This window comes from Cupressus sempervirens, chromosome 5 (genome assembly GCF_028749045.1).
Source record: "Cupressus sempervirens isolate cs-2001-9-10 chromosome 5, ASM2874904v1, whole genome shotgun sequence".
Taxonomy (NCBI): Eukaryota; Viridiplantae; Streptophyta; class Pinopsida; order Cupressales; family Cupressaceae; genus Cupressus; species Cupressus sempervirens.
The window spans coordinates 838471546-838496328 of record NC_143122.1 but is presented as its reverse complement, the minus strand read 5'-3'; the positions used below and the strand labels follow the sequence as shown (position 1 = coordinate 838496328).

Sequence of the window (24783 nt, the reverse complement as noted above, 5' to 3'; positions counted from 1 at the left end):
ACTAAGTTTATTTTATTTATTTAATTAAATTATTTGAATATATTTTATGTCATGTTCAATATTTATTGACATAATGTTATGATTATTTTACTTAGTTGTTTGAAACCCAATTTGCATCTCATACTATTGTTATGAGACGACTTGTCAAGGTGCAAGACGCATTAAGCCAAATGATTGCTTCAAGCCAATGGGGTATATAGAGAGGCTTCAAATTCAAAGAGGACAGAAAAGGTCAAGGCATTGATCTTGGGTGACAGTGGGCTCGTGTGCAATTTGTATTAGATTTCACGGTCCCCATCATGACTATGCTCTGCTTTGCTGATTCAAATTAGCCTTGTTTGGGGGAAGTATATGATGGCATGGACGCAATGGTTGAGAAGGTAAAACATTCAATACAAGCACATGAGGATGACCCCACAAAATGTATATTACGAAAGTAATTGGTAAATACTTGCCTAATATTAACAAAGACCGAAAGGTCAATTTATACAAAAGAATGAGACGATGTTTCCTTAGGAAATGATTGTAAAAAATAGAAACATTCTATTCTAGAGAAAGCCAAAAACGAAAGCAAACTAACGCTTATTAGATATTTACAATGGATAACCATTAACTAATAATAGACGACTTATGTATTATTGTAATACCCTCCCTTAATGGTTAATCTATCTAGCACACCAAGTTGTCCTCTGAATTTGACAAACTTATCAAGACCAAGAGGCTTGGTGAGAATGTCTACAGTTTGATCTATGGTAGGAACATACTGCAAATCAATAGTCTCGTCTTCAACCAGTGGTCATATGTAATGACAGTGAACATCCACATGTTTGGTTCATTCATGGAAGCCTGGATTTCGTGATAACTTGATAACGCCTTCGTTATCAACAAATAGAGTAGCCGATCCTGCTGGTGACATCTGCATATCCCCAAGCATCTGACAAAGCCAAACAGCTTCACATCCTACCTTAATAGTCCCTTTGTACTCAGCCTCTCTAGAAGAGAGAGAAAATGCCTGCTACTTCTTATTGGTCCATGTGACTGAACCAAATCCCAAACTGAACACATATCCAAATGTTGACTTTTTATCATCAACAGAGCCTACCCAATATGAATCTGTGAACCCACTGAGTTTAGGATTAGAACTTCGAGAGTACAAAAGTCCATAATTTGAAGTGCCCTTCACATAACGAAGCACGCGTTGCTGCCATCCAATAATCAGCCTTAGGAGCTATCATAAAGCATGAAATATAGCTAATTGCGAAGCTGATATCAGGCCTAGTAGCAGAGAGGTAGATGAGGTTGCCTACTAGTTGCTTGTATGTAGTATCATCAACAGAAGGAGAATCAGACTTTTCTAATAACTTGAGACCTTTCTTCATAGGTGTAGATGCAGGTTTGCGATCCTGCATTCAGAATTTGTCTAATAGAGCCCTGGCATATTTGGACTGATAGATGGATATACCAGAAGACTGTTGCCAAACTTCAACACCTAGGCAATAATGCATGAGCCCAAAGTCAATTATATAAAAACACTGGCATAAATTATGTTTGATTCCCTCAATCAAAGATGTCGAACTGCCAATGATGATCAAATCGTCCACATAGATAACCAAAAGGATGATCTCACTGTCAGTAGTCTTGATGTATAGATTTGAGTTTGAAGAACTCCTCTTGAAGCCTTGATCACTGAGGTACTTATCAATCTTTATGTACCATGCCCGAGGGGCCTACTTCAAGCCATAGAGAGCTTTTACCAATCTGAGAACCTGATGGTCTTTACCAACAACCTTGAAACCAGGAGGCTACATCATGTAGATCTCTTCATGGAGATTACCATTCAGGAAAGCACTCTTGATGTCCATCTGATGGACCTTCTAGCCAAACTGTGCTGCCATGGCTAGGACTAATCTGGTGGTGCTCATCTTTGCAGTAGGAGCAAAGGTCTCCTCATAATCAATGCCCTGACGCTAAGAAAAGCCCTTCGCCACTAAACGAGCTTTGTACTTATCCAAAGTACCATCCGATTTGTATTTGATTTTGTAGACCCATTTGCAGCCAATGGGTTTCTTCCTTGGTGGAAGCAGGCTCTAGTGTTCAGATGTCATGGCCTGCTCCCACTCTGGAATTCCTTTAGCCTCGAAATATGTTTGAGGTTCAAAAACACTGTGAATGTTGGCCATAAGAGCAAAGTTAACAGTATCTGTAGTTTTGCTCTTTTTTCAAGCAGTTCTCCCATTAATGAGCTCATCATCACGAAGATCAGCGTCTTAGCCCACCACGTAGGTCGAATAGGAGAATGACCAACAGTAGTACTAGGAGATGCTTGATCAGCATGATCCTCATCAGAAGAATCTGGATCAAACTCAGATGAAGCATCTACAAAGCGAGGTGATCCTGCAAGAGTAGCCGGAGGTGTCTGTATAGGTATCACTGGAATAACTAGAGTTGCAAGAGCTACTGGAGCCCTCCCATCAGGTGGACCTAATAGAAGCCGAACTCTCAAATCATGACCCATTAGAGGCTGATCTATTGGATCGGGAACAACAGAAACAAGCATGAATGGTTCTTGTTGCTCATCAAAGACTACATCACGACTGTAGATGAGACGAAACATCGATCAGGCTATAGGCTTTGTGAAGACTGCTATATCCAGCAAGCATGAGTTTCTGACTCTTGGCATCCACTTGGTGCGTGATGCATCAGGGATTCAAACAAAAGCAAGGGAGCCAAAAACCTTCAGGTGACTGATTCTAGGCTTGCGACCTAACCAGGCCTCTTTCGAAGTTTTACCTTTGACCACCACTGTGGGTGACTGGTTCAATATATAAACTGCAGTGTTAACTGCTTTTTCCCAAAACTGCTTCGGAACATGTCTATGTTCGAGCATGGAATGAGCCATCTAGGTGATTGTCTTGTTCCGATGTTCAACTACACTATTTTGTTGTGGCATGTACGGTGTTATTAACTGGCGTTTGATGCCATGTGTATCCAAGAAGCTGGAGAAAGCATTAGAACAAAATTCCCCCCCCATTATCTAATCTAAGAGTAATAATAGATTTCCCAGACTCTTTTTCAACTAAAGGTTTAAACTTCTGAAATACAGGAAATGCATCTGATTTCTTTTAAGGAAATACACCCACATTTTTCTACTGAAATCATCAACAAACAACACAAAATATCTAGACCCAAGAACAGAAGGAGTGGCCATAGGGCCACAGATATCGTCATGAACAAGCTGAAGTACCTGAGAAGCTTGCCAAGAATCGCAACTGGTGAAAGGTGTGCGATGTTGCTTCCAACCTGGCATGCGTCACAAACTCCAAGGTGTTGAGTCTGAATCTCTGGCAATCCAAGAACAAGCTCATCCCAAGCAAGCTGTGAGAGATAATGCACATTTAAATGCCCATATCGCTGATGCCAAAGTGTGCTGACAGAAGATCGCCGAGCAGCCATAGCTAAGTCCTGAGAATCACTAGAATCAGTAAGTCTGGAAAGACCATGATCCTAAAGACCCACCGCAACAGTAGACTTAGTCGCGCAATCAGTGATGGTGTACTGACATGAACTGAAGGTGACTGCCAAGTGTGGAGAATGTCGCAACAGCTGACTGACTGAGAGTAGATTTAGTTTCATCCCTGGAACATAGTACACATCAAGGAATATGAGATTCCTCCCAACAGACTGAATCTGAATGTTGCCTTTACCGACAACCATTTACTCTTCTCCACCACCAAAAATAACAGTCTGAACAAGGCTGGTAGTCAGTAGATCAGTCTCTGTGGTGAGTGAAATGACATGAGGCACCTGAATCATTATACCAGGTAGACGACTTCACATGATCTGTAGGTCTTTTGGCCATGAAGGCGCAAAAGGTAGACTCTACCTGCTCAGTATGCTCTGCATTGTTCGCTTTAGGCTGCGAACCTGATTGCTTAGACTGTGTTGCTAAGCATTTCCGATATTCAACCTTCATGTGACCAAACTTGTGGCAGTAGTTGCATTGAATGTTCTTCTTTCTGGAACCATCTAATGCTGGAGCAGAAGACTTCTGCTAAGATGGTTGCTGAAACTTGCCCTTATCCTTCTGAAAGGATTTCGCAGGCTTGCTTTGTGGAGGTGGAACTGGAGCTGCTACCGAACTGTTGTTTCCACCAATCTTGCTGAAGCAGCAATGTGCAGAGATCAGTGAACTTCAAACCAACACCAGAATATGTGATGTTGAGAGTCTTGATAAAATGCTCATAGAATTTTGGTAAACTCCGAAGAGTGATAACCACTATATCCTCTTCCTCCATCTTGCGACTGATGGCAACTAATCACGGATTTCCTGAATCTGATTCAGGTATGCCAGGAGCGAAGTGCACTCATCCATGACAATAGAAAACAGAGTGTTTTTCAGAAAAAAGGCTCTGCTTTTGTCAGAAGTCTCATGAAGACCTTTAAGATATGCCCAGATCTCGACAGCTGTCTTACCGAATGGAATCTGAGAAAGCTAATCATCAGCTATGGATAATTTGAGAAGCATCACCGCCTCTCGATTATTCACATCCCATGTGTGTTGATCAGGACTCAAAGAAGTCGGAAGCTTCGTAACACCCAGAACAAGTTGATCGGTGTTTCGATATTCAAAAATTGCAATGATCCGCTGCTTCCAGGTGCCATAATTTCGACCATTGAATTTGGAGTTATGCTCGTGCAGAATATTTGTCAAAGATGCCATGGCACGTTTTTCAGTGAAAAACTGTAAAAATCTGTGAAGGCACATTCGTCGAGACAAAAAAATGGAACACTCAAAAAAATTAGAGGGACCCAGAAGAGAGCTTGAAAAATCTAGAAGGAATATGCTATCGTTTTCTAGATCCGCTGGCTCGAAAATCAAGGCACGAAAAATCGAGGCACCTAGAAAAAACGGACAACCTAGTTGAGCTCTCAAAAAACCCACCAAGAATCTGAAATCAAAAAAAAATCGACCCCAAAAAAGTAGGGTTTCGGGCAAAAAATCAATGGGCGGCCATGGACGTCAAATCTGCAAAAAAATGGCAGATTTGTGCTAAATGAACACCCAAAACAGGTAGATTTTGCTGGCAAAGAAAGTCGTGAGAGTTAAATATATAAAAACGACCTTCAAAAGTTCGAAATACAAGTGTTTTAGCCGGTGTTTTGTAGCTCCTGTCGGTTTTGTTGCAGACATTTTTGGAAACATTGCATCAATGATCCATGAACCAAGTAGCTTTCAAGTTGCAAACAAATTTGGGAGATGAAAAAACGCCGAAAACTATTACAAGTGCAATTTTTGGTTACAAATCTCCATAATTTGAACAAAAAAAAGAAACCCTAGACGGGTTTTTTGTGAAACATAAGAAATAATTTTGAAAAATCTTAACAAATAATTTCAATAGAAATTATAAATTTTCCGAAAAAAATTTAAGTGTTTGCTCTGATACCATATTATGGAAGTAATTGGTAAATACTTGCTTGATATTAACAAAGACCGAAAGGTCAATTTATACAAAAGAATGAGGGGATGTTTACTTAGGAAACGATCGAAAGGAATAGAAACATTCTATTCTAGAGAAAGCAAAAAACAAAAGCAAACTAATGCTTATTAGATATTTACAATAGATGACTTATCTATTATAGTAATAATGTAAAGTTGTCATAACCCTGCATTGACATGCAATAACTATAAATTTCTGTACACTCGAATCATTATCTTGTTATCAATATTTTCATTACTAGTAATGATTACTAATAATATTATACATCTTCATATTATTCAAGTGACAATAATTAACAAATAAATTAAGGAAACATAATAGTTAACAAGTCTAACATAGATAAACCAACATATTGATATATTAATTTAGTAATAATAATATTAATCATTAGAGATAAGGAGCAATATTTATATTAAAGTAATGTGGTCTCACATAAACAAAACATATTAATCAATCTCGACCCTTCTAAGGGTCGCATGGGGGCAGGCCCACCATGTACTAAATTACTAATAGACACTCGCGGACCCACTGTAAAGATCGACACAAGGCCATCCACACAAATGCTTTCACAAAACTAAGAGGCATACTGTGGGTGAATATTTAAATGAGGCAGCAATATCAGAGTCCCTTAAAACTTAATATCTGAAGGTACGAGCAGGCAAAAGGAAAGTTGGAGACCAACACCAAGTCAGTGGATAAGGACGAAAGGATAAGCATCGATACAAAGGGCATTGAAAACACTGGACAAGAACAAACAAAAACTTGGACGGATTAAGAGTGGTCAAATTCGACGCTAACAAGCCCACCCAAGTGGTATCCCCACATCGTCTAATGAGATTGAGTGACAAGGAGTAAGAGGGGAATACCTTATAAAAATACCGAAGGGAGATATACGTATACTTGACGGGTGCTATGTCCAAGGCGGACCTAAGATAGTAAACATACCAATCCACCCGAGCCCATAAAGGTAAGTTGGTAATATATTATGTCCTTTGATATTTATATATTCTAATTCCCTTGCACTATCAATATGTTAATATATATGATAGGCATTTAAAATATGATAACATAAGTATATGACAATCTATTACGATAATATTTTAATAATGAGATTTGATAATTGACTACTATTAAATGTAAGGATTAATTGATGGTAGCAAGATAGTAATATAATTTCTTTTGGATTTAGATCACAAAGAAATAAAAGATAAAATAGATGAATATAATCACTACATATACGATCCAAGTATGACTTGGTGGAGGGCATTCGTTGTGAATGCCATGATATGGTCCAAGTATAACTTGGTAGAGTGCATTTGCTGTGAATGTCATAGCACGATCCAAGTATAAGTTGCTGGAGGACTTTTTGTATGAATATCATAATATGATCCAAGCATTCTTGGTGGAGGACATTCTTTATGAATGTTATAATATGATCCAAGCATTCTTGGTGGAGGCCATTTATATGAATGTCGTAGACTGATCTAAGCCATGCTCAATGGAGAACATTTGTTTCGAATGTTAATTATTTCAATTTAGATTATTAAAGATGTGAAATATTTAGTTACGATTTCTTGTTATCTTATCAATCCTTTGTAGTTATCATCTAACCCTATTAGTGGGAATATTACAGAAGCCTTATATAGCCAACTTGAACTATCATTCATCATTGTTGGGAAAAGATGACTACACCCTTGCACCTCCTTGCATATGCCCTATCTCAAAGGTACTATAGTGAGGAATTACTTTGTATGCCTAATAAAGTAGCATCATATGCGGATGAAGAAGTTGCTAGTGGGCGCTACAAAGCTTTTGCAAGACTCTTCCTAGATGATGACACTCACAAAAAAGTTAGGACTGAATTTGGATTATTTTCTTTAGGAACAAGACTTAGTCCTCTTGCAATAAAGGACCAATGTGACATTAGAGCTATCACACGACAGTGCCTCTATGGTCAACTGTTCAAACATCTATAACCTCTCGCAATCAAAATCCTCTCCCACGTAAGTTTTATTTGTTTTGAACTTTTTTTACCACATGTATTCTACAATTCTTTAAATTGGTTTTCATTTTTACGTTTAAGCTTAACAATTAATTTTGAAATTGTAAACATTGTCCAGGTTGCAAGTTCTTTTGTTGCTGAAAGAAAATGAGTACATACTCCTTTATTCACTCAATAAAGTGTAACCTATTGGGCTCTAAAAAATCTAAAGACTTGGTTTCCATTCATACCAATTTGCATCTTTTGTCAAGTAAGGAGGATCACTACAAGGAAGGGGCAACCATGATTTGGGATGTAGAACCTGAGTGTGCAAACTTGGATGCAACGATTCAAGATCTTACCACAATCACAAATGATGATGCTAATAACATCATGGCACATGGTGTATCTAGCACAAGTGGAAGCATTTTCGGTTCAAATGATCTTGAACTTGCAGCTGTTGGAGAAGATGGAGATGATGATTAGTTTTTTGTGAATCCATATGATTCGGATTCGGATTGATAAACATTGAATGATGAATTATATTTTGATTTTGTGGTTGTGATGATTTGTTGATTTGCACTAGAATCATGAACATAGAGGTAAATGATATTCAAATCATTGATATGGTTTATATTTTATTATCTTATTAAGTATTTGAATATGTATTGGTGAAGTTACCAGCTATCAAATGTTTAATTTGGTATATTTCTTTCATTTCTTTGCACATACATAGTATAACTGTGTGTATATAAATATTGGAAAATACATATATATATATTGGAAAATATATATATATATATATATGAAAAAAATATATATATATATATATATGCATCTGCATCCCCCCAAAATACTACTAGGATAGGCTAGTGGTCATTTGGGTCACTCAAAGTGACAAATGCAAAAAATTGCTAACTTGCAACAAAAAGTGCAAAGTTGCTTAGCAACTCTTAACAACTTTTTGAATTTGTATCCAATGGTTGGGAAATTGGTTCTTGAATAACTCTACTCGAAAACAACTACTCCCCCATAGGAGAAGCATCAAGCATCCAGTTTAGAATGAATAGTGCTCTGATTGTATTGGACTGATGCAATCTTGCATCAATTTCTCTAAATCAAGTGGGAACATTATCCCAAGCATACCTCTAAGGTACTCAAAAGTATCCTTATCCAAAGGTTTAGTAAAGATATTTGTTTTTTGTTTCTTTGTACTAACATACTCCAATCTGATTTCCTTTTCTGCAACCTTCTCTCTCAAAAAATGATATTTTATAGCAATGTGTTTTGTCTTTGAAAGTAAAACTAGATTCTTTGAAATGCTTATTGTAGTTGTATTATCACAATGAATAATAAAAGGTTTTGGAAACTCAATACCTACATCCTTCAGCATTTGCTTCATCCATATGATCTGATTACAATTATTTGTTGGTGCCACATACTCTGCTTCTGATATAGATCGTGAAATGCAATCTTGTTTCTTGTTTTGCCATGAAACCAATCTTACTCTCAAGAAAAATGCACCACCAATAGTACTCTTCCAATCATCAATGTATACGCAAAGAGTAAAATCATTTGATCTGTCATACCATAACCCAAAATCTCCTTCAAATATTTGAACATCTTTTTTACTAATACTAAGTATGTCTCTTTAAGGTCTACCTAAATCTTGCAACAATACCAACTGCATTTGCTATATCCGGTCTTGTGCGACTTAGATATTGCAATCCTCCTATCATTGATTTGTACCTTGTTTGCATTGCACTACAAGACTGATCCTTACTTGATAATTTGCATCCACTAACCATAAGTGTTCTTACTGGGTTACAGTTCTCCAATCCAAATCATGTCAATGGATCCTTATGATAATTGGTCTTTGATATGAAAAATCCATCCTTATTCTAATTTAGTTGCAATCCCAAGAAATATTTCATTTCACCAATCATAGACATTTCAAATTCATTATTCATTTCCTCATAAAATTTCTCACTGGCCTCATCATTGTCTCCCAAGATAATATCATCAACATAAACTACAATGATTGGTTAACCATCAAAATTCTTCCTTAAGTATATGTTACTATATGCATTACCTTTCTTGAATCCCAAGCTTAACAAGTGCTTGTACAATCTCACATACCAAATCTAGGAGTCTATTTCAGTTCATATAGTGCCTTCTTCAGTCTACAAACCATATTTTCCCTTTAGTGAGCGTAAAACCATCAGGTTGTTCAATGTAGACTTCTTCCTCAAGTTTGCCATTCAAAAATGTTGACTTAACATCCATCTGATATACCTTGAAATTTTTGTTTGATGCATATGTTAAGAACATTCTTACTGCTTCCAATCTAGCAACAAGGGCAAAGGTTTCCTCAAAATCAATTCCTTCTTGATGTGAGTATGCTTTCCATACTAACCTTGATGTGTTTCTTACCACTTCTCTATCTGATCAAGTTATTCTCTCATACACTTTATCTAGTATTCATCTTTGTGTGCCTCATTTATTGTCCTAGGTTCAATTTGTGATATCAAACAGACTTCTTCTCTTACCTGGTTTCTTGTCAATACTCCTCCGTTTGTGCTTCCAATTATCTGCTTCTCAGGGCAATTCCTTGCAACATACTTTGGTGTACTCGGTTCTAGTGTACTTTGTTCTTCTTTGTGCTCTTTTCCAAGTTCATCTCTAGGTTCTTCAATCTGTATCTGTAAATCATTATCTGTCTCATAAAATAGTTCTTTTGCATTCTAATTATTAGACCTTTGACTTGTGCTAGCTTCATTATCAACTATTCTTTTTTGTATCATGAATTTCTCATTAACTTTTACTTTTGCACTCTCAACTATTGTTCTTAATCTCTGATTATAAGATCTAAATGCCTTTCTCTTCAAAGAATAACCAAAAAATATATCTTCATCACTTCTAGGATTAAACTTTCCTATGCCATCATTTCTTTTGATATAACATTTGCTTCCAAAGATTCTACAGTATTTCACAATAGGTGTATGTCCGAACCAAAGTTCATAGGCATCTAACCAGTACCTTGTTTGTTATGAACTTTGTTCATAGTATACACTGCAGTAGTAACTGCTTCTTTACAATAGATGTGTGCCACATTTCCTTCAAGCATCATCACTCTAACTGCTTCACTCACTGACTTGATCCTTCTTCCTACTATCCCATTTTGTTATGGTGTTTTAGGAGCTGAAAGTTGTGTTTTAATTCCATTGTCTTTACAAAAATAATTGAACTGATTTTATGTAAACTCTCCTCCTCTATTAGATCTTAAAAACTTAAATCTCAATCCTGATTCATTCTCAACTTTAGCCTTGAATATCTTGAACTTCTCAAATGCTTCAAATTTCCCTCTAAGAAATGCCCCACATCATTCTTGTGAAGTCACAAATGAAAAGAATGAAATACCTTTCACCATAGAATGCTCGTCTTTGTAGGTCCATACAAATTTGTATGAACAATCTACAATTTCTCTGATGTAGTGAATAACTTGCTTGGAAATGAACTCTTCTTCTGTTTAGCCATCACACATTCCTTGCATACCATGATAGAGGGTTTCACAATCTTAGGCGAATCTCTTATTACATTACTGCTACTTATCTATGTTTTGCATTAGAGATTGCAAGGCTGCATTGAGGTTTATGATACACATGTTTGACAGATTCTCAAGGACTGGTACATTCGAGTACCTCGGCCATGACCTAAAGGTCACATTTACAGCCATGGAGTTCACAAGGGTCAAAGCATACCTAGCAAGCATAGTATAAAAATTGATTTGAAGGCTAAGAGAATGACAAGGAAGAAAAATGAGTTCTAGATAAAGTTGGTATCTTAGGACCTTAAACCTGCGGAGTTCAGCACAAGCATCGAAGGAACAAGGAATGAATAAGGTATTCATACTCAAAGAGTCTTGGTGTTGCCTGATGAATGCAATGAAGAGCAGATTGGCAGGGTCGAGCAAAGCATTTGTATTGCTTTACCCCAAATAATCCTCATGAACAGGCTGCAAAATGGCCTTGTCTACAATTGGGCATCACACCAGGCCAAAAGGATATATGAATTCATGACATTGCAACACAGGACCTTTTATATGCCACGTTATGCAATAAGTGTTTACTTGGGTGCTACATTGGTCCAAATTCCCCATGCTAACCTTGAAGTGAAGTCAAAGGGTACCCTCGCTCACAATGAGCCACCAATACTTCATTGGAGGCATTCGGATGTAAGACAGCACCTGTGTGTCAAAAGTAGTGGAGGCAAGTTGCTTCAGAGTCTAAGCTAGAGGATAGTGAAAGAGAAGATACATTAGAGAGCTCAGACGGGGACTCAAGAGACAAAGGTAGTCATGCGCTAGAGGATGCCATAGAGTCTAGAGTTGTTAGTGTAGCATCCACAGTCATGGCCACACAAGTGCAAGTTACCCCACCTCTCTTGTCAAGGACGACAAATTTGACCCCATCAGCATCACTTGGATTGGTGACCACGGCACACATCCCTGCCTCTAGACAAATTCAAACGCCTGCCAACATAGTACCGATGGCATTGCAAGCAGTCGAGTTCTATGCAGCACCCATGGCATCATTACCTTTTGTGGAGTTGGCTTCAACTTTGGCACCACTACCTTCAGCAGAATTGGCCCTACTGCAGCACCATAAGAGGATGTTAGATAGAAAAGAATAGAGGTGGAGATACTTGGAGATTTATCGGTTGAGCATAAGGAGAGAGCGTTACGCCAAGCAAAGACAAAGGGGAGAGAGCCACATGGAGAGATGGAGATGCTAGGTGATGGCACAATGCCAAAAGAGGAGACGAAAGCGGTGAACTCATGGTTATGTGAGTACAATACAAGAGTGATGAGGTTGATTGGAGTCACTCTCACCTCTTTACGACGGGAACTATCAACCACACAAGAGATCATTAATTTAGATGTTGAGAGCTCACTAGTTGAACTGATGCCAATGGAGCTAGAGGGGATAGACTTTGAGCACACATGAGAGCCAGGGACTCTATTGGAATTAGTTGAGCATCCCTAGGAGAGTTAGCCCAAGAGCATACCCAGGAGATGCCTACGACAAAGATGAGTAGGAAGGAGTTTAGAGAGGGTAGGAGAGGGTCATAGGAGCTAGGAGGGGCTCTATCACGAGCTCAGGAGGAGGTGATAGAGGAGTTGGAGAGGCTATTGATGTTTATGAAAGTGGGATGGATCAAGGAGCTTAAAGCTTGCTACGAGTTTAGGGTTGAAGGTAGATGTTATCCATAGACTCGTAGCAAGTTTTGAACTCCTCAAAGCATCCCACTCTCACAAACGTCAAGAGCCTCTACAACTCCTCTATTACCTCCTCCTGAGCCCGTGACTGAGCAGAGGCTATCACCCTCCTGGCTCTTGTAGCCATCTCCTGCAAGTAGTGCTCTAAGTCACCCTCTTTAAACTCCCTCCTAAAAAACACCTATGGGGGGCTCTACTCCACACTCACTATCACAAGCATCTCCTAGGTATGCTCCTCAGCTAATGTCTCTTGGGCATGCTCCTCAACTAACTCCAATAGATTCTCTGGCTCTCAGGTGTGCTCAAATCTATTTGCTCAAGTGCCCGTCATGGAGAGGAAAGGGTGTTTCCAATCGGCCTCATCATTATCATGTCTATCTTTGTCTATCCTAACTCTCTCCCCTGGGGCTCAACAGGTAAGTCTCTAGGTAACTCCATCTCTATTCTACTCTCTCCAAGATCCTCTTATTGTGTTGCAGGTAGGGCCAATTCTATTGAAGGTAGTGGTGTTGTAACTAAAGCTAATTTTGTCGAAGGTACTCATGCCATGGGTGTCACATGCAACTCTGTTGAGGGTAGAGTTGCAGCTGGTAGTGTCATCGGTACCATGCTCACAGGTATGTGAACCTACATGAAGGCAAGGATGGGTGTTGTGGCCACCAATCCAATAGATATATATGGGGTCAAATGTGCGATCTCCGACAAAGAGGTGAAGTAAATTACACGTGTAGTTGCAGGTGTGGGTGTGGACGCCACTACAACAGCAAACTTTGTAACGTCGTCCTTGGCCACATAATTGTCACCCTCTTCTAAGGCACTAGAGCTCTCTATTGTCTCCTCTCTCTCTCTCATTGTCTACTCATGCCATAGGTGTCGTAAGGAACTTGATTGAGGGTAGTGGTGAAGCTATTCGCAATGTCATCGATACCATGCTCACAGGCATATGAACCTACCTAAAGGCAAGGATGGGTGTCGTGATCACCAATCCAATAGATACTGATGGGGTCAAGTGTGCAGTCTCCAACAAGAGGTAAGGTAAACTACACCTGTATGGGTGCGAGTGTGGTTGTGGATGCCACTACAATAACAAACTTTGTAGCGTCATCCTTGGCCACATAAAAATCCCCCTCTCCTAAGGCACTGGATCTCTCTGATGTCTTCTCTTTCCCATTGTCTGCATCCTCTGACTCGGACTCTAAAACAACTTCCGTCTGTCGCTTCTGACTCGTTGGTCTCATCTGAATGTCTAAGTGACTCCAATACATAATCAACAGCTTGCCATGTGCTAGGGGGCTAGGCTATACCTTGAATTGGTCAACTAGTATCTGCATCTGTATGGCATACAAGAACATCCCTATGGCGTAATGTAGCATGTAAAATGTCTTATACTGCAACGTCATGAACTCGTACATCCTCTCCGTTAATAGTGATGCCTAGTCATACACAATGCTATTCGAGAGTCCATTCATCAATACTATCTAAGGTAAGGATATGTTTGAGACCCAATTCAACCCCATCAAACTACTCTTCACGATGTCCTTAATACATCGCCAATGCCCTTCTACCATGAAAGACTTCTTCATCCCTTGCCCTTTGGATGCCTTTTCCACTGAGTCTAACTTTGCAGGTGTAAGGCCTCTAGATGCCATTTTAATCCAGTGCTCCTTTGCTTCCTTTGTCTTCTTTCTCGCTTTCACATCAATTTTTTTCCTATTGTGCCTAGGTGTACTAGAGAGTCAGGTGAACTTTTCAGTGGTGTATGAAACCTTCTAGGTGTGTCCCAAATATGGAAAAGTGATTGTCCATGAACACTTGTAGAAGGTGTCTACCATGACTTTTAGTAGTCCCTCATAACCTCAGATGCAAAAGAAGGGCATCTGAATGGCCCACTAGACTTGTGCTCTCTTGAGGCTAAATTTTATCATATCACCCTTCGATGTATCTTGCCACCACTTTCTATATTCAAGTCTATTTAAGCCCTCTAATATTACAGAATGTGTTGTTGTTGCATCCTTCTGATGAGCAGCCACATGTACCCTTGGCTTGATTTTTTTCTTTCTGCTGGCACTCGTACTGGCTCCCGCATCCACCTTGCCTAAAACTTTCATACTAGATGGCAAAATGCATGCACTCTTATCCAAGTTTGGAGCTTCTTGATAAGGACTGTAACTTGGCTTTCCAGGTTCTCTTTTGCCTACTGAATCCATCAATAACTATCACTTTCTTGTTGTTTTGAGCAAGAAAGAAAAAGAATGGTTGGGGCATATGCCCTTCGTAACTAACTAATGCCACCAACACTCTCTCACTCTTGTAGCTTATTTGTGTACTTCAACACTGTCTTGTCGTCATCTTCATGCCTCTTTGTATGTTGTGGAGCTTGAGCAACCGTTGGAAATGAATATCCTTTTGTGTTTCACTCATCTTCTAAATCTAGCCCATACCCTTGTCATGTGTGTCACTCACGCCTTGCCAATGGTGGAAGATACACAGTACTTAGTGTTGATCTCAAAGCCTAAGTTGCCTACTGTGTCTAACACTTAATCGTTTCCAAGACAGCATTGAGCGGTCATCACTGCGACCGAGCCATCCAAACAAGACCAAGCTATAAAGGATGTGTTTATTTGTCATCACATGCTGAGCAAGTCAAAGGTTTCCGAGCACCCGAGTTGAGACCGAGCAAGCATATAAGCTGAGTAATTCAATTGAGACCAAGCAAGTAGAAAATTAGTGATTGCCAAGTGAACAAAATATGTTGAGCAAGTAGAAGCCGAGTGACAGCATGAATGTTAGTTATGACCGAGCGTCAAAACATTCAAGTATCTAGTAAACCAATATTGACATATGAGTTTGTAATTGCACAAACACTTATGTAAACCATTCTAACTAACCTCTACACGACATTTAAAGATCAAAGAGACAATTAAGGAGGAAATTACGCATTTTGTCGAACGGTATTAATCCCTAGACAAGCAGATTAACCAATCAAAAAATTAGAATGGAAAACGGCAAAAGGATGAAATACGGATCGTCGATCCTAATCTAGAACTTTCTAAGATTATCTATTTCAAAAAGGTTCCTACCCTAGGATAAAAAACGAGGAGCGTGTATGTGAATGGAAGTGAAGTGAATGAGCGAACAAGCTAAGTATCGAGCGAAGGAAGGTTAAGTCTAAAAGGAGTTCAAACAATACAACCAAAGCAATGAAGGACAAAACAGAGATATTAGATAAGGAGATCAGATTGAGATTTTGAAGAGAGGAGATCTGTAATAAGCTTTCAGAGAAAACCGAAGGGTCAAGTACTGAATCAGTTTTAACTGATTGAGTCAGGGCAAATCTCTTAACAGAGTGGTTCTAACAGACCTATTTCAAATCTCCTAACAAAATCCTTACTTTATTGTAAGTGTAAAATCCTTTAACAAGGTAAGACCTAACAGTCTTACACACTTTTAACAGGGCAGACACCTCACAAGGTAGATCATCTGATATGATCAAATTGTACCCCTAACAGGTTAACTTTGTTGTTGCAATAGTGAAGATCTGTGTGTTTCATCCCCACCCCAGTTTTATCTTCAAATTGAAGTGTTTCAAGGTAGCCAAAATCATTGTGTTATGTGTTGATGATTTTCATGGATGTTATGCTTAGATAGATTTCATTTCAACATTACATGTTTATGTTTTATGGTATAAGATCTAAGATATGAGATGGATTAGGTGTGAATTGTTTGATAAGAGAAATGTATTATAGATCCTAATTCACCGCCCACCCCCCCCCCCCCCCCAACTCTCAGTATCTTGTTTCCCATTAAGATTTCCAACACTTAGTTGTTGGTTGTTTGTTGTATGGCCCACGTGTGGCTCCTTTTTTTCTATTTCTATCCTTTGCTACTACGGCTTGAACCTTTGTGGTTTGGTTTCATATTGCTTTGGTTGGTAGGCCTTGTGTTGTGGGAGTTCCTCCTAAACCTCCTCTACATTAATGAGCACTCGCAATCTGTCTATGTAGCTTCCTAAATTGCGCTAGGCGATCTCCAATCCTTAGTTGTCATATCAAGTGATCTATAACATGGCTTTTATTCAGCTTCCCTCAATGTCTCTTCTCTCATCTACTTTGTTTGCAATCTGGTTACTTTCTTGCATGTTAATATGAGACTTATCCTAATGGTGCTCCAATAGTCTCTCAAGCTCTCTCTGATGGCATTATACATCTGGGCCACTGCACAATTTGTGTAACATTCTCGATGACATTTGGTTGTGTTTCCTACGACGGCATTTGGTCTTACGGTCATCAATGTTCTTAGCACCGTATGGCAGGTAGTATGCTTCTGTTCCCCTGATTGTCCTGCCTTCAACGGTGGCAACCTTCTTTGATGGCAAAGGTTTTAATGCTTGACATCACCGTATGCTTTGCTAAAGTTGTTTTGTGTCTTTTGAAGCTGATTCTTGGTGTCTAAAGCTGTCTTTGCCCCTTGTTAGAGGCGCCTAGGCATATAATTGCCAATCTACAAGGAATTGGTGACTATAAGAAGGTGTTGACATAAATAAGAATTTTTCAAGCTATTTGCCCTGGTTGTTTTAAGCGTTCAGAAATTGCTGCTGTGATATATGTGACTCTTTATATGTGCATTTAGTAATACAATTTTTTTCAGGGAAGGAATCAGTAATTTCTTACAACTCACATTCACAAAATGAAAAAGTTAGCAGCAGCATTCTTAGTGAAACTGAAAGAAGACTTGAATGTTAAATTACTTCCATGGAGAGGCTAAACAATGATCTTAAGTGGACTCTTGCTGCTAATTACAATTTGCTTTGACAGAGACCGTTTCCAGCAAAGTTTAAGTTTCTTGAATTTGTGAAAAAGTATTGCAGGTTGACAAGTTTTGTGCATTAACTGCTTTGTAGTTTCTAATCATCTCCTGGAAGTATATAGCTGATTGGTTGTGCAGAGGAGTTTAGTCAGACTCCTTCTAGAATATTTTGGTAATTGCAAATCTGCTATTCAAATCAGAAAATCAGGAACCTTTGTATTCAATTCATAGAATCTGTTGTAGATGATAATTCCAGATGTACATTGTAACCAGACTTGCAATTTTTCTTGGAAGCTTTAAACAAGGTATTTCTGATTTGGAATTTAGCTGTATGTTAGTTCCCAATTTGCACATTGAAAATCATTGTGCTAATTTTATGCATTTGAATGGCACATTGAATGATCATTGTCTCTTAATGCATTTAACAGTTAAAAAAACATGGCAAGAAATATTTACACATTGGAAAACAAATCAGAAAAAATTATTGGGGTTGAACATTACATTTGCCAAGAACTATGATAATTCTATAATATCATATAGAGAAGGAGAGACAGAATGGATATGTGCTGGCAGGACTTCTCTTGGTAAATGGTTTATAGTTTCTAGAGAACAAGGTGCATGCATATTTTGCATGTGAATAAATATTGAGCTATTACTCTATTATGTATAGCGTCTGCCCAAAAAGCCTGGTTTGGATATCTATATCTGTTCATGATCATTGTATTAGGTAGTTCTGATTTTGACAACAATCTTACAAATGAGTCTAATAACAAAATACACATTTATTAGTAAGAAAGTAATCAGATTCTAGATCAAAATGCACAAAATAGAATCCAGCTCCGGTTTTATACCTGGTGTGGAATAGTCAAATGCCTCAAAATCATGTTGAAGAACAGCAGAGAGAACAGGTCCTGGCTCAGCCAAAACTGAATCTTTGCCATTTCTAACCTCTTCCCTTAGAGATCTGGTCAATTGTTTGTGTTAGAATGCAGTATAAGTCATAAACCAGAACACAATAAGCTCTAAAAGAACTGGAGATGGGCACAGATTACATATTAAAAAATCTAATCACAAAAAAATTAATGCAACTTATTGCAACAAATGATTAATGAGGTCTAGAATTGCAAAATACTTGAACATCATAATTCGTATTTTTTAAATGGCAATGAAATTCAACTTGAGTGAATCCAAAACAGAGATTTCAGAAAACTACAAAATAAAGATTTATGAGGACAGTGCTTATTTTTTTAACTATGTACTTGAATTTACAAAAATAAAATATAAATGTGCTATCTCAAAGTCAGTTCATGGCATTTATATACAATAAACCATCAAAAGATTATATTGCATATTGAGCATCCCAACAAATGATTGACAAAAGAGAAGAATTATCAAATTATTTAAATTCATGAATAGGGAGAAAGGAAAGCATTTCCCAAGCATACTGAATAAATATGTGACAAATACCAGGGCTTCTACTAAGTTTGGTTATAATATAGTTGTAAAACATGTTTGTCTCTAATATTGTAAGAGCCTGGCATAGTGTTCAAGTTAAATTTGAAGGGTTCTGGAGTAGAGGATGTGATTCCAATATTTTAATAAAATGTAAATAGGAAGGCAAGGAGAGAAGAATATACCTTGTTTTTTAAATAATCTGCATTCTCATATAGTTTACAATTGATCTAGTGGTAGATAGAGCTTGGCACTCACCAAGACATCCGTCCACCATGTACACACCTTAGCTATGATGATATGTACAAGAGACCTCAGGCTTATCACTTGAATACACCACCACAGCTAGTGAACTACATGATGGATGGAGTCGGATGGACAATGGCTTGATGATCATATTTTACAACCATCATCATGTGATCACCATCATGTTGTGCACTACATTGAGATTTCATATGCAATGCCATCAACAAACATGCATCCATCCATGACATGCCATACATAACATTTATTGTCATACATACATATATGATGGATGTATATCCATGTCAAACATGGATACATCCATCCCAATGTAAGTGCATAATCGTCATTTTAATATCATTGCGCCATATCATAATCATTATAACTGCATCTATATTGCCTCATTTTACATGACAGCCAATCCATATATCATAGCATCAACCTTCATAACATAAGCCTTGAATCATAACACACAGCCAATTTGTACAAGTTGAATAATATTTAATCACATATGATTATTAGCGTTTCACCCCAATAATCATATAATATATTGATTATTACAGTGAAAAATAATACTCTTTCAATTGTTCGTTACGATGTGAGGAACCCATTTCATCGCGCCCCTTCACAAAGCTGGCAATGAATATAAATATGAACATCAAGACATGGCTAGAAGCAGATCAGAATATTGAATTAAATATATGTCTTCCCTTAAAGATCACTGGTTGAACAAACCCAATTGCTTGTAGCAATCAAAAGGTGCAAGCAATCATAATCGATATCAGAGATGGCAGCATCCAGAGGCACATTCAATTAAGGTAAAGATCGGACAGCTTCATTATCAGTGCATATAAGATAAAAAAAGATCAGACACAGCCTGTGTATCGATATCTCTGCCATTGAGATATACTTCAGCCTGTATATAAAGCATGGGTAAACAGTGTATATCGGAGACAGCCATTCAGATTATAAAAGCATAGTTTATATTGTCACATTAGAAACAGCATTTATGTTATTTGTATGCAACCTTCTTATTACTTTTGAAAGCATATGCATTTGGAGCTAAATATATTCAGCATTTACATTAGGGATTATACATTACATTCAGCATTTGCATTTGGAATCATCAGTCATTTGCATTGTAACTCTGTGTATGCATTTGGAATTATCATTCAATTGCATCATTATTCGGTATAAGCATTATTCATTTCATTGTATAAGTCTACAACTTGGAATCATAAGTCAAAATTATATAATTGCTCAAGTTAGAATTGTGGAAGTTTTGTAATGTCTCAAGCTAGTAAAAAGGGACATTACAGAGGAGCTCAGAGATGTATTCCACTCAAAGGAGCTAAGAACTAAGTATGGAAAACTTCCACAGCCAAAAATTGAATCGCCCATCTATCTAGACCTACAAATGTAGAAAGCAAGCCGAAAGATACTCTCAAGATAGAGCAAATTGTTTTAATCTAGTAACTCAGACTTTAAACCTAGATAAAACTACATGCTTGTTGATTGTATCAAAAGGCATATCTTTTGAAAGGATAACTTGAAAGTGGATTGGAAACACTAACAATCCGATCCGAGAGAGGCATATTCCTTGTACAGATATGTTTAAGAGGAAAGCTTCACACTAAGAAATGACTAAAACATTGGACTCTCAATCAGGCGTAAGTCAATGTGATCTCTAAAGCTGCCCCGTTGTAGAAGTATGTTTAAAGATACTGGAAATCATGACCTTAGTTTTACCAATGTCGATCACAATTGGTCAGAATTCCTAGATTCAAGCAAGCACATCATGTCGCTGTTGCAAGCCTTCAAAGAATGAGAAAGGTGAATATCATCATCAACAAAAAGTAGCATGACTAAAACCACCTCGTCTCAAATACAATCATCATTCATAAGAGTGTAATTGCACTGGAAAAAAGCCTCCAGCTTATCAATATAAAAGCTGAAGAGATTTATTTGGAAAGGGCGCCCTTGTTTGAGCCCAATGCTTGTAATGTCCCTAGTCATTTTGGCTAAACTTCACGTTCTCCTGGCTAATGAACCTGAAATGTATGTTAGTACTCCAGAATATAAATAAAGAAACAGGATAGCATCAACTTTTATGCAAGAATAAAATATCGAATCCTAATGCCCATTTAATACCCTTCTTAAAAAGACGTCGTGATCAGACACTTAGCTCCTGGGGGAGTGCTTCCTGGGGCTCTAGTATTAGAACAGCTCTCCACTAGGTGCCATCTCCTCACATTATATCCTCTCAATTAAACCCTATGGATAATCATATTGATGTATATACATCCTTCTTAAGAGATTCTACTCGTCCTAAGCCTTATGAATAACCACATAGGTATATTCATCCTTTCACATGCATATGGTTTAGTACTTTCAGTATAATGACCTTCAGAGATATTTTAGTTTCTACCTTGCTTCGCTATTGAAGCCCTCTAGAGATTCTTGGATCTCTATTTTAATTCACCAAGGACTGTAATGGGTTTTAATTGCCCCCTTGTCATAGAACTGGTGTCTACTATGCAGACAAAGCCTTTCTCTTTCTGTTATCTTTATATCTTTGGATTGTCTCAGTGTACGAGATTCCAACTTAATACTAAATGTACAGGGGCTGGGACTGTCTTCAGTTTACTATATTTTTAAGCTTCTATAATTGTTGTCCTAGTTCTGAATGTCGTCTCTCTTTGCAGATTGTGATATTTGACTTGCTGGATGTATCTGTGGTTGCTACTTAAGTTTTCTTAGTGACTGTCAATGATATATATATCTATAGGTGACATGGTTCTCTGCTATCGCTGTTGGGATGGCTTGAGTGGAGTTTGACTTAAGTCTTTACTGCGGATGGTGAGGTTCTTTGACCAGCCTTCCTTCCTGTCAGACTGCGTTCTTTCCTTGACCCCAAACTGACACTTCCTTGTCTGAGATGACCTGGGAATCTATTTTGTTGTGCAGCATAACGCTGAGTCAGATATTACCGTCGAGCTGGATAATGCTATGTTGGGTTTAGATGTCTTTTACGCTGGGAGAAAATATTAATCTATGCCAAGTGATATCCTTGGTCTGCCATGGTATGCTTATAATATATGGGAATGTCTTGAGAGGTCGCAGCCAGTGTATTCGGTCAGGACCCCCTCTTTTTGTTTTTATTTCATTTACTTATTATAGATATTGGGATGGCTTGAGTGGAGTTTGACTTAAGTCTTTACTGCGGATGGTGAGGTTCTTTGACCAGCCTTCCTTCCTGTCAGACTGCGTTCTTTCCTTGACCCCAAACTGACACTTCCTTGTCTGAGATGACCTGGGAATATATCTTGTTGTGCAGCATAGCGCTGAGTCAGATATTACCGTCGAGCTGGATAATGCTATGTCGGGTTTAGATGTCTTTTACGCTGGGAGAAAATATTAATCTATGCCAAGTGATATCCTTGGTCTGCCGTGGTATGCTTATAATATATGGGAATGTCTTGAGAGGTCGCGGCCAGTGTATTTGGTCAGGACCCCCTCTTTTTGTTTTTATTTCATTTACTTATTATAGATAACAATAATAAGTATTAATAATGATAAATTATAGCAATTACAGTATGGCTATAAGCATGATTATTTATTACTTGATTTATAAATAATAAAGTAAATTATTATAACAATTTATTATGTTGATTTTATAATAATCAATTATAATGTTGATTACAAAACATTGTTATATTTAGTAAATAGGTAATAATCAAATTATTGTGTTGATTAATATTTGATAAATAAGTAAGATCGTTATATGGAAATGGATTTATTATTTATTCATTTCATAATTACCATCTAGGTCTATGGAATATAATGGCTAGAAGGATCTTCGATAATTTTATCAATTTTTCTCAGTCAAGTGTTTCCCCTATATCGCAAGGATCATTACAATGCTATTACATACAAAATCAAAAACATATGAGAAATACGTAATTGTCCAATAAATATGTCATAAAGCATCGAAGTTGCATAAAAGGGAATTAAGAATATCAACTTCATGCATCTTGTATAAGAGTAGATGTCTAGAAACTGAGTTAGAGGAGAACTTCTTGGAGTTTATAAACCAACAAATGACTAAGGAACACCAATCGTGAGCCTCCTCAATAATAGCCATAAGTCTAAACGTGACCAATCGCTTGATAAGTTTTCCTTACACTGACCTACCCTTCAATTCCAAGATTACCTCTCTTGAAGCACTAAAAAAACTACATGTCTAACACTATGGCTTTAAGTATGGAAAATGTATGCAAATCATGATGGATTAGTAGTTGTTTAAGGTTGAAGAGATCTTTGACTTTCTGTTTTATAAATCATTTTATTATGCTTGGATTTGTGTCACATTTACCACCTTTCAAATAAATTTAGGGTTAAAAGATAAGCATCTTTATTAGCAGTGCGTAATTTAACTATATTGGAATTTATACTACATCTACCACCTTTCAAATTAATATGCCAATCTCCAATTCTTTAGGCTACTATGATATATGGTAATGTTTCCGTAGCCCTAAGACAAAATCCTATCATTATCAAAAAGTTTTGTTTCAATTCATGTATAATTCAAATACAAAAAACTATTATAGCATAACACTAGACAGGGTAGAAAGAGAGACGAAACACAAAGTCATAAATCATTTTACCATACTCAAGTCAATATTGCGTTTACATTGTTATTCATCAACTCGATTTTAGGAATAGGTATTGAAAGTTTGACCCCAATATAATCACTACAAAACCTTAGGATTATGCAATCCAAATAACAGATATGTTGCTACAACTCAAATAGAAAAAAATCATGAAAGACCGTGAAATCATACATAATCCACATATGCATAGATTCAAGGATTTACCTCGCAAACCCCTTCACGAAAACTATCCACCAACAAAGAGAATTAAGTCCAAATATAATAAATCCCTTACAATCCTTACAAATAATCGTGTAGAACCTTATTAACGCATTACATAACATCATTACATCATCAAGCGCAACCTCGACATTAGCCTATTCTATCTACACCATGGGCCATATGTACCCTTAAATCATTAGTCTAGACTTCCATTTGACTAAACGCTTTAACCACTAATGTAATATTGTCACACAACTATAGCATGATACCGTGAGGTGACTGCCCCATGATGTCATCATGCCACACATCCCTCTAACAAGACATCTCCAAACAAACAATCCACTCATTGAATTCAATCCTCTTGCAATAATTTAGTCACAATTGTTGATCCAACATGCCTGATAGTATGCATGTCTTCCTACAATGCCACAACCAAAATCAAACCATGGCTTGTGGTAATAGAGACAAAACCTCTAATAAACTGCAATAATATGAAACATCTCCTAGAAAATATACATATGATCCACCTTTTGCCAGATGTATCTAGTAATACGACAATCACACCTTCATTGCCATACATCCTCTGATGACATATTCTATTGATAAGTAGGAGATAATTTTCACAGCAAGTCAAATTGTGATATTTCAGGA

At 37.6% G+C, this 24783-nt stretch overlaps 1 protein-coding gene across 2 annotated transcripts in view; it reads right to left on the bottom strand.

Moving 5' to 3' along the window:
• Positions 1-24783, bottom strand: part of EMB2773 (PHD finger family protein) — a 185778-nt gene that overhangs the window by 143296 nt on the left and 17699 nt on the right. For both annotated transcript variants that reach the window (XM_089832698.1, XM_089832699.1), the window contains exon 2: positions 18415-18527. In XM_089832698.1, coding sequence (XP_089688824.1) covers positions 18415-18527 — 113 coding nt within the window. The remainder of the gene's footprint in view (positions 1-18414; positions 18528-24783) is intronic.